Here is an 11,618-nt window from a genome sequence, read left to right on the forward strand (position 1 = left end):
AAATTACAATTAGTCCAAAATTGACTAAATTGACCAAGTGGGCTAAAGTTGACTAAACGGACTAAAGTAGCCCGAATGAACCAAAGTAGACTGAATAGACCAAAGTGGACAAAAATAGAAAAGTGGACCAAATTGACCAAAATGAACTTAATGGACCAAAATACTACTAACAGTATCACTAAAAAATAATTAGGAATTTTTTAAATATGTTGTTGATGTGAAACTAACTAATCACATCACTTTGTAAATTTTTTAGCTAATAAATGATAACATTTAAGTGTTCTTTTTTACTACTAAAAATTTAAATAAAAACATTCATAAAATGCATATTTAAAAGATGTTATTGTTTGATTAATATTTTTTTTTAAAAGCTCAAATGACTTCATGTATTATTAAATTTGGACAAAATAAATAAATTAACTCATTTAATTAATTACTAATAGATTTTTGTACCGAAGCGGACAAAAATTAACCAAAATACTATGTTAATATAGCTCAATAAAAGCATAGCAACAATAAATACTACAAATACTACATTTCAACTTTTAGATATTATATAGATTAGAGAGTGGCAATATAACCAAAAAATAAATCCTAATGTAGTGAAGTATATATGTGTTGTCTCTTCTTTAATCTTGCCCAAACCAATTTTAACAAAGAGAGAAACCAACACACAGTTTTATGTGGTTTGGAATCGTGCCTACATTCACGAGAGCAAGTGGCTAATAATTCCCAGAAATACTCCTACAATGCTCCATTTCAGTCCGCTCATTACTTGCTGCTCCACTCCACTACGCTCATAGGACCTCAAGCTAGCGGGCTAGAAACAAATATGAGCCAACTCAAACAATATTTATGAAGTTTGTGTGTAGGAGCACAGGAGGACAACTTTGGCAACCTAAGTTTGGAACCGTGTATTTGCAACAGAGGGAGAGAACTGAGAAGACGAGGACTAGAGTAAGTAATTAGAGTTCCCAACAGAGGGCTAGAGTCAGTTATCAGATTCAGACATAGGGCCACCCTATATAGGTCTATGCATATTTGGAACTCTAAATTATATTCTGGCCACCCATGCCTCCTCCCATTGAAACATCAAAAGGCTAACGCCAGTGATCCAAGGCTCAACACCCTTTCTTCTATCTCTTGAGACCAATCTTCTCTGCATTACAACCTCTTTCCTACCCTTTGTAATTTGAATTTCCTGTAATATTCTCCTATCCATCAATTCGCAATAACGGGAACCTAAGAGCCCATTTCATCAAAATACAGAACTGTGCATTCCTGCTAAGCTAGTCCAACCATGCAACTGAACAAAATGACCATTATGATAAAACGAAACAATATCCAACCTGCAGACTATGTCAACAAAATTCATGATGACTAAGCAAAAACTAACCTTTCTTCCCTATTAACAGGAAAAGTATTTTGCAAAAATAAGAAAACATAATAATTCCCAAAGAAGAATAGAACTCCCAAAGCTGCAAGCCAGAGAGAGAGAGGAGCTGCAGGAAAAAAAGAAAAAAAAAAAAGAAAAAGAAAAGGAAAATACACTATGCTCTGTACTAGTTTTTTTTGTGTGTAGCTTCACCGGTCCAGTAATTTTTGACAGCAACAAGAATTTTCTCGGGATTGAAGGGTCCACTTTCATGGTCCATAATCTGGCTCTTCCATCTCATCCCATCTGTTATAGCCTTAATCTTCACAAGGACCTCTACTGTATCTCTAAATATAACTGTCCCTTCTGGCCTCAAGATTCTATCCATTTCTAGCAGAATGTAGGAGATGTCACACCTTCAATACACAAACACAAATTCAGCCAAAATATAAAAAATTACCAGACCAAAGATCATTGAGCATATAGCGTGCATCTGTATCTCAAATTTTACCTGTCCTGATATATGCTGAACACACCACCTGCATGTATGAGATCATAGGTTCTTGGATATGTTGAGAATGCCTCACACCAATCTTGGTATGTCCCAATGAAACCTCGTTCGTAAATTACACCTAGAGTGTCCTGGTTCGAGTTGGCAGGAACCACATTCATAACCCACACAGGATACTTTACCAAGGCCGCAGCAAATCCACCAAGGTAGGCATTCATATCCATTATATTCCTGTATCGTCCCTGTGCTAGGGGTAGGTTCCGCTTGTAATGTGTCACCCTGTCCTTCCATATTTCATTGTCTTCTCGGAAATTTTCAGCACTAATGCCTGGAATTGAGCCAGTGCTAATTCTAGGAGGGATGGCAAAAGCGCGCTGGGGCCACTTCTCCAAAGCTCCACCAGCAACTTCATCTGAGCTGCTTGCCTCTGGTAGTGGGGTTATGCAAGTTTCCATATTTCTGTACCTTTTAAGCACAATTGATGCAAAGATAAATAGAGTCAACCACAATAGTTTTAGTATTATCAGAACAAATGATAGCATGAAAGATGAGATGGTAGTACCAAGCAGTGTCCGGATTGTCCGATTTGCATATATGTGGTGTTTTATAAACCTTCTTTCTCTTGTTGCATTCAATGTGGTTGATGGGCTTTTGCCATATTGCAAGATCATTCTTTTCAATCACTTTCTTCCAGCAAAGGCTCTTAGCAACACCCTCAATTGCATCTTGCTCTTGTTTCAAATCTTCTTGGGTTCTTTCCCATCCTCTCCAGTATTTCTTCCAGCGGATAGGAGGGCCAGAAAGAATCCAGTAACCACCAGGCCTTAGAACTCTGTCCACTTCAATTAGATACATACCATCTGTAAAAATCAAAAGATCTCAGATGAAACATTTTTTTATGCCACACAGATAAATGAGGATGGTTGAAATTGATGATAGGTTTAGTTTTTTCAATTTGTATTTTGTTAAGCATGACAGACAATGTTTCTATCCCCCTTATTGTTCAATGTTTCGAGTTTGTGAACTAACAAAAGACACAAAAATTCTTACCAAATTTATGCCAAGGTATCAAGCAACGGGAACAGTGAGCCATATCAAAAGCCCTAGCTGGGTATGGAAGCCTCTGAGAAGCCATGATGCCAATCATAGCTGGAACTCCCCGCTCCAATGCAAACTGGACCTGTGCTTCATGTGTGTCCCTTGGTGCAAAAGACATTGCCAGGATGTCCCTCCTCAACAGGTAAGCACCCCAACTTGCTACCTTAATTCCCACAACGAAGAGGGGTAGGGGGAAAACATATTAGCAAATTGCATGTCATATATACTTGGAAATCACAAATCAAATAAATCTACAGGTAGCTTAAGGAATATTTAGAAGTCTCTGGTGAAGTCCTCATTTGCCCTCCCAAGTAATTTTAAAAACAAAATACAAAAAAAAGTTGAAATGAAATATCAAGCCAGAAATGATGCTGATTTTCTTACACCACAGCCAGTATCTATTGCAGTTCTGATACTTCCACTTGTGAGAGGAATGAGTTCGTTAATGTCATCAATATAAGCATCAGCTCCACGGGGAAACATGGTGCCTCCTCCAGGGAATCTGAAACGATCACCCTCGACTTGAATCCAATTCTGAACAGCCTTCTCAATGCTGAGCTCTCTATGGGGAATATTGTCGTACCAAGCATAGTCTCGACTCTGAGGCCATTTGAAAGGGGTCTTATATTTTGGTGGAGCAGGTATCTGGCAATGGAGGAGCTCTTCCTTGGCAGGGCAATGCCGCTCTCTGTATCTCAACATGGTGCGTTCAAATTTCCTTCCCCTTGCAGGATCTTGGCAAGGAGTGTATTCACTATAGGACATATCACAAGGTGGGAACTTCTGGACTCCACCAGAGTTGTTGATCTCAACTTGATGATGGCTTTGAAAGTCCAATGTATTTGATGAAGGTGATGATGATGATGGTGATGATGATGATGATAAGGGTACACCATTACCTGCTGAAGGTACATCACAACCGACTCTATTGTAGGCCTCAGATCGATTGGTGGGAGCAGGAGTATTCTGCCAAGCCCCAAAAATGTAAGACAAAATGCAAAGCCCACTAACTCCTAGGATCCAAGAGAGCCGCTTCCTCTTTGCTTCCAGCAGGTGATGCTTTGGGGATCCACTGTACTCCTTAGCCATTCCTACTTCTGCAAAAAAACAAAAATCATATAAATAAATCTCAAGAGAAACTAAATACACTCGTTTCTTTCCTTTTTAAAACAGAGGAGAGTCATTACTGGATAATGCTGTTTATAAATTTCTTGAAAAGTAGACATTACACACAACTTAAAAATAACCATTTCCCCTTCTGAAAAAACAAAACCAAAAAATAAGGAAAGGATACAACAAGTGTACGACAATCAAAGTCAACAGCTGATAAATCAAATGAACTGCAGAAACAATTGAGGAAAAAAAAATTTGTAAAGTGAAGATTATAGGCTCAAATGGAGATTAAACAGAGGAAGAATACTAATGGAAGGCAGTCCCAAAAAGCCACTATTTTAGGTTTCACCCAAAAAAAAAAAAACAAAGGTACTGGAAAAGAACAGCTCAAAACATGAAAAGATTAAAACTTGGAAGACAAAAACAAAATCTGAAAAAAGTGGACAGAAAATTAGAGATATTTTAGATCCCACTCCCAACAAGGCTGCCGGTACTGTATAGGACTAGGAAATGAAAAAAAAATTAATTAAAATCCGAAGTAAAACAAATAAGGAAATGAAATTGAGTACATGGCATGGCAAGTGGCAACTCACAGTCCAAACATACCTCTCCTTCCAACAATAGAAAATCAAAAGCCAAAAAATCAGAGAAAAAGTCACTTCCTCTCCCCCCTTTCTTCCATCCACTTCATAAAGCTCTAGAAAGAAATGAACTTTGCAGAGCCTTTTCTTTTGCTCTAAAAAAAAAAAAAAAAAGGTTATAAACCCAACAAAAATAAATAAGAAAAAAGAAGTCACTTGGATCTTCAGGGAAACACACAGGAAACACGAAACATCAAATGCAGTGTTGGATTATTTAAAAACAGTAATAAGAGAGAGACAGAAGCATACCTGAAGGCGATTCTTTGATATTAAATTCAGCTAAAGACTTAGAGATTCTTCTCCCAATGAAAAGTATTTACTGGCAAGTGAACATGGAGCTCCTTGGTATTCGAGTCTTTTTTTCTCCTTTTTCTTTTGATTTGTAGGACTAGTTGGTAATAGAATTAATTACAAATAAATATACACACATTATACGTACATGACAAAATTTGGAGTACGAGAATGACACATGAATGTAGCCTGGGACCAAGGGGGGACGGTAGAGAGAAAAAAATAGAGGCTAAAAGTTTAGAATTAGAATAATGAATGATGGGTCACAAAAAAGAGAAGGGAAGGTGCAAATACACCGCCATTACAGGAACTGCCGATTGGTGAGGAGAACTGAACATACTTTTTTATGATATATATTCAAAACAAACAGTGAAAGAAAGAAAAAAAAAAAAAAAAAAGCAGAGATGGGATATTGTTGTTTTTTTATTAGTATTTGTTATTGTATTTTTGTTTTGTTTTTAATTTTTTAGTGTTTCTGGTATTAAGAAATGAGAACAGAAACGACGAGGAGAGCGTGGATTTGGTCTACAGGATATAGCGAGTGGCATTATATGAGTGTTCGAAGGAGAGTGACTAGCCTCATTTTCCTCCCCACCCTTAGCTCTTCCCTTTTCCTTTCTTCTCCTACCTAAACATTAGAATATTGTAACTTTCCCCCCTCTTTTTAAGGATAGTAAATAATCCAACCTGTCAAAATCTAAAAGCCACAACGGAGTATATGTTTATATATAGCACTGATTATTACACATAGCGGGTGTACAGAGACTATTAAGGTTGTATTTGGAATAGCTGATATTGAGCAACTTCTTTTATTATTTAGTTTATTTTTGATATTATTCATAGATCTCATTATACTTTTTGATATTATTTATAAATTTTGTTGTACTATTTCAGCCAACTTTTAGTTTTATCTATAATTTTTTAGCAAAAAATTTTCAATTTTAACTAAATAAATTATTCTCAAACTGAAGATATTCACAATTTAAAAATTATGACAAAAATCATGTTTTAAATATAATTTTCAAAGTTTTTTTTAGTTATTTTTTATTTCAAAGTAAAGTATATAGATACGCGTGCAACAAATAAATAACCTCTCTCTCTCTCTATATATATATATATATTTTCAATTATTTGTTTATTGGTTCAAAATTAATATAAATACAATTGAATCTAAAGTATTATAAATTTGCATATATATAAACTAGGTTCATCACACGCGTTTTATGCGTGTAATAATGCTCTTTTTTATTTTTTTGTTTTTTTGATTTAGTGTTATAATGTTTCAAAGTGACATACCAAATTTAGACAGCCAAATTTACCAAACTGATTAGTTATACCAATGATGTAAAAGTCCATTTTAGTTTAAGATGGTACCAACCATATTGCAATAATAAAGTGCTACAAAAAATAAATTTTGACACAGAGATGTGGTTACTAAGGGAAAACTCTGATGAAAAAAAATTTTAAGGGTGATTTATAACTTATCACCAGATTAACTAAAGAATTCATTTTAGTAGAATGGAAGTACAACAATACAAGAATATACCAGATCATAATATTGCTACCTATATTAGGACTTACATGACCACATACTACTTCAACCTAGTTGAACTTTCTCGTGAATCTTCTTGGAGCTAGCATAGATACCTAATCAGTGTCTACGCTTATAACATAAGCTTGATTGAAGTAGGTTTTTCGCAAAGCAACTTCACTTGGGACACTCTTGGATCTTCAATATGGTGCCGGAGATTTTGCTTGGCACAAACCCTTAACACACAAATGTTATTCTCCCTTTTGTACATAATGGCCTAAGATATCTTTAAATACGTTATGGAACCATAGTGCAGGGATCCTTATTAGGTCTTTGGTCATCATGGGCCACAAACTAAGAAAACAATTTGCCCAAAGTTCGATCGATCAACTAGAGTCGAGCTTTAATGAAGATCAATCAATTGAGCATGTAGTCAAGACAATAGAATTAACTAGTTTTGAGCAATTTTATGTCTTCAATGTAGATCTTCAACCACCAATCTAGACACTAAACCTTACAACTCAATTATGATTGAACAAAGTTCTGGAAACAAGTTATGCTAACACAAATTACATTTCACCCTAACACTCCATAATCAAAAATATCATTCAACTCATGGCATTTGAACAAATTTCCAACTAGAGGACGTTCATGTCACTAAGAAGTCTCACTTGTCTTATTTAGCTCATTATCAGTCAATTAGGGGTAAGCATGAAGCCATGAAAACCGATCCAATTGCTTGACTTGGTCTAACCCACAACTTCTTCATTGATTTTGTCGGCATTTGTCGTTCTATATCGAATTTCAACGGCATGAAACTCGACCCTTGTTAAGACAGATAGTAGGAGGAGTGGGCCTATAAGTATTTCAACTGACAAAAAACACACCTTCTATCATGGGTGGTCCTCATCAATACATGGTGAAATCTTATAGTCATCATGGTGGAAGGCTGCTTTGGTGTTCGTGAGGCTAGGATTTGGCGAGTTAGAGGTCAAATATTTACCAAAAAATTGAGATCTTGTTGTGAGAGGAGTGGAGAACGTCATCTCTTCCCCTCCCCTCCCTTGCCATTAGCCGCTACTCAGTCATTGTCATGAATGTTCCACACTAGTGAAAGCGCCTGGATTTGAACTACTATTGGAGGATGCTAGTTGCTTGAATACTGAGTGTCAAGTGTCAACGATCGATATCATGTTCTTACTTCTTACTTTCTAAACCCGAAATTGTTGGGTTAGCTGGCAAATTTAACAAAAATTCACTTCACTTGACGTGTGATCACCATGATGCCAATATGAGGGCGCATGGAGGAAAGAGATGTTCATCTTGAATTTATGAGAAAAGTTGTGGAATTCGTTCAAACATAACTAACTTTGGGTGTAATTTATTAATTAATATGAGTTGTCAGTTTAATTCTAAGAGACTTTTTTTTCCCCTTAATCTTTGAGAGTTTTGCTTAAAATTTTTGTTAGATATTTTTTATTTCTAGTTAAAAAATTGATAATATAAAGAATCACATAATGCTCTTAACCTTCACAATTAAAAATGGATTTATTTAAGATCCATTTTTAATTGTAAAGGTTAAAGTGTACCGTAAAGAAAAAAATGGTTTGATGATGACTTGTTGATAAGAGATACTTTTCTTCTTCTTTTTATTTTTTATTTTTTATTTTTTTTTATACAAAGTTTATGATATTACTATTCATTTTAAAAAAAATTATGGTCTTACCAATCTCATTTTATCAACTTTGACAGCCTAGCTGTCCAATTAATGAATTAGAAAAATTTTAAGGGTTATTACTTATTAGCGCCCTTTGTGAGTGCAATCTCATGATTCATCATATATAAATTTAAAGCTAAAGTTGCCAAAGGCCTTGTAGCTAAATTGGCACCTCCCCATGTACAAAGTGCTTGGGGGTCAGGGAGGAAAATGGTTTAAGTTGCGGGGTTAGTAATATGTTGTTCAATTGAAGCCTAATTTTGTGCTACATCACCCATTTAAGTTTTTTTTAATTTTTGTATCAAGTAAGTTAATTCAGTGCAAAATATGAGAAGTCCAATATAAATGAACTATAAGAAACCTAATCATATATCTAAAACTCCTATGAAAAAATTCTATATTTAAAATTAAAATAAAAGAGAGTTTCAAAGATTATTTTATTCTTTCCAATACCATTTATTTGTTTAGATAAGAAATAATTCAAATTTATAAAATTTTTACATAATACCATGAAGTATGAACAAATGTTATTATTATTAAGTAAAAATTTATATACATTATGTGTGTGTGTGTTTTAATTGTAGTCATGCATATGATACGGGTATAAACTAGTATTACTAAAGAGTTTTTTTTTTTTTTTTTTTTTAATTTATAGATATGTATTACTCTTTTTTTTTTTTAAGAAATGTATAACTAAAGAGTAAAGAGTAAGTAATTCATCAAAAAGGGTAAAGAGTAAGTAAGATGTTGATTTTATCCTCGTTTATATTTAAAAATCAAAGTATATTTCGTTTGAGGGGGATTCTAGCCTTTTACCCCTATTTTTAAAATATTTGGCAATATATTTTTATGCATCACCATGGGTGGTGGTCATGTGATTTTCTCTTTTTTAGGTGTATCGGAATAAGAGTTGGTGGCTGACAAGATCCACCGTCATCATCTTCTCTAAGTGGCCATGGTGGTGGAATCTAGTTGTAGCTGGGTAAATAAAATTTTCTTTTCCTTTGGGTTTGGAACTTGAGTTGGGAAGTAGAGAAGAATAGGAGATTGACTCCGTTTAAGTCATTAGTTTGTGTTTAATAAGTAATGTCCATGTGGCTTGATATGTTTGGTGAAATATAGAGTGGAACATATAAGTTGGGATAGAAGATTTGAACTCCTAAAAAATAGTTTGACGAATAGAAAGCCTCCAACGTACTCAAAATGTGGCACTCTGACACGCTAATTTACCGCCAGTGACTAAAGAACTTACAAAACACCACACATCCAATCAGGGTCGGCCCAAGATAATTGAAGGCCTAAGGCGAAAATTTTAAAGGGGCTTTTATATCTAAATATCACTTAAATAATATTTAGTTTATTTTTTATTATATATATTTTTAAATTAATTACTGTGGGGCATTTTTTGCTTCAAGGCCAAGGGTTAGACCAATTGGAGCCTAGGCAATTTTTGCTCTTGTCCCACATTGGAAAGAAAGCCTTCCACAATTACTAATTCATACTCAAAGTGAGCTAATGAAACTTGCTATATAACTTTTACAAACTAGCATATCACCGATAAAAATAAATAAATAAAAAAATAAAAAAAAGTTATTCAAACATTAATTTATTATACAGTTTGACACCAATCATATTAGTGTCACATCAGTTTGCAAGATTTTTGTCGTAAAATTTGTATCAGCTTTAGCATTTTTCATTAACTACTTAATGGAGATTAGGTTGCATTTCTATTAATTAATTTTTTTTGGAGAAAATACTAAACTTATTATAAATTTTATTACAAAAAGCTTACAAATTGATGCAACAATTAGATGGCACTTCAACCAAAGAATAAATGAGTATTAAATTATTTTATGTAATTTGTGACATGTCAATTTATAAGACCTATATAATAAAACTTGTAATATACTAATATAACTCCAATATTTTAGGCCTTAAGAAAAAATATACATTTAACTCACATTTTTCTCTAATTAGGAAAAAACCTTTACTGCCCCCCATATTTGGGAGCCTTTCCTTATTAGGGGGCCTTAGGCCATGGCCTAAATGGCCTAGGCCTAGGGCCGGCCCTGCATCCAATCTATCCACCACTTTATAAGTCCTCTCCCTCTCTTCTGTCTTCTCCACAACACCACCAGCCCTTTCCTACGGCCACAATGATCACATCACCTCTAACCACCCCATTCTTAATGACCCAAGTTTGAGATCAACGTGGGCTCATCGTGCAAGATTAGCATGTGGGTGCACCATTGTGCTGATCTTTCTAGCAAAGGCAATAATGGGTGCAGTCGAATCAAACAAATGGCCTGGCAGGGCCGGCTCAACAACTTTAGGGGCTACGGAAAAATTTTAAGTGAGACTTTTTTTAATTTAAATATTAATCAAATAAAATATATTGAATTTAACTATCAAAAAAAATTTATAATTAAAAATGATGATTTAACTAAAAATAAAATTTAAAGTATAGAATAATAGAATCTAGTTATTGTAATTTTTTTAAAACCGTGACCACTTTAAAGTGTAAACCTGCACAAATAAAAATTAACTTATTACATAGTTCGATAAATTAGTGTCATTATTATACAAATGAGTTAATATGATACACATTAAATTATTAATTGGTATGATCATTTATAATAATCGATAAATTTAGAAAACGTGTTGTTCTATCTCCTATGACTGTGGGCTGTGCATGCAGCCTGTGCAGTGTGCAACTATGCAGGCTGTGTTGCTTTACAGTGCACAACTGTCCAGTGTTGTGCAGCCGCACAGTTGCGCACAGTTTAGCTGCTGGACATTTTTTTTTTTTTGGTATTTTTAATGCATTTTATTGACTAATAAAAATACTTAAAAAAATTTAATTAAAATATATAGATAAATATATTATATATAATTTTTTTTTTTTACAAGTGAGTGCCTTCTTTTATTTGGGGTCTTAGACGATTGCATCAATTGTATCACCTATTGAGCCGGCATGTGACTTGACCCCACTTTAGTAAGTTTGGTTGGCTACATTGTAGCTAACCTTGTGTCCAAAGTGTACCATTGGGTTATTGACAATTATGGTAGTGCCTCAACTCCAATTTTTGGTGCCCAAATAGATGCATTTCACAGTGAGCAGCCATGGGCAATCACTTGGAGACAACTTGCAAAAAACTTACACACCCTTGCTCGTGCCGTGACATTCACAATGCTACTAATGGACCTTGCTATTAATGATCTAATATTTCATGCCTTTGTTGCTGTGTGGTCGGGTTGCCTTTTGTTTAGCCAGCAATTTCCTGTTTCGGCTCACATGACTAAGAGCCGGCTTCCACCACTGGTAATTGGATTGCAAGATA

At 34.5% G+C, this 11,618-nt stretch overlaps 1 protein-coding gene and 1 pseudogene across 3 annotated transcripts; one reads left to right on the plus strand and one right to left on the minus strand.

Moving 5' to 3' along the window:
* Positions 1–1,307: 1,307 nt before the first annotated feature.
* LOC111984701 (probable methyltransferase PMT18) lies at positions 1,308–5,366 on the minus strand. Of its 3 annotated transcripts, none has more exons than XM_024016316.2 (6): positions 4,988–5,366; positions 3,369–4,081; positions 2,937–3,147; positions 2,449–2,746; positions 1,887–2,351; positions 1,308–1,791 (listed from the first exon to the last, which is right to left on the minus strand). In XM_024016316.2, exons 2-6 carry the CDS (start codon positions 4,071–4,073, stop codon positions 1,563–1,565), a joined length of 1,908 nt encoding a protein of 635 aa, XP_023872084.1. In that variant the 5' UTR covers positions 4,074–4,081; positions 4,988–5,366; the 3' UTR covers positions 1,308–1,562. The 3 variants fall into 3 exon arrangements, with proteins under 3 accessions (XP_023872084.1, XP_023872083.1, XP_023872085.1); XM_024016315.2 differs by lacking the exon at positions 4,988–5,366 and adding an exon at positions 4,704–4,829; XM_024016317.2 differs by lacking the exon at positions 4,988–5,366 and adding an exon at positions 4,172–4,283.
* A 5,067-nt stretch (positions 5,367–10,433) lies between these two features.
* On the plus strand, positions 10,434–11,611 carry LOC136071103 (fatty acid desaturase 4, chloroplastic-like; annotated as a pseudogene).
* The last annotated feature ends 7 nt before the right edge of the window (positions 11,612–11,618 follow it).

The sequence above is a fragment of the Quercus suber genome, unplaced genomic scaffold (genome assembly GCF_002906115.3).
Source record: "Quercus suber isolate HL8 unplaced genomic scaffold, Cork oak 2.0 scaffold_285, whole genome shotgun sequence".
Classification (NCBI taxonomy): domain Eukaryota; kingdom Viridiplantae; phylum Streptophyta; class Magnoliopsida; order Fagales; family Fagaceae; genus Quercus; species Quercus suber.

Coding starts and splice junctions, on each gene's coding strand:
- LOC111984701 (XM_024016316.2), bottom strand. CDS start 4,073: ATGGCTAAGGAGTACAGTGGATCCCCAAAGCATCACCTGCTGGAAGCA. Junction 2,747..2,936: donor GATACCTTGGCATAAATTTG/GTAAGAATTTTT, acceptor TGATTTTTACAG/ATGGTATGTATCTAATTGAA. Junction 1,792..1,886: donor TTCAGCATATATCAGGACAG/GTAAAATTTGAG, acceptor TGTGTATTGAAG/GTGTGACATCTCCTACATTC.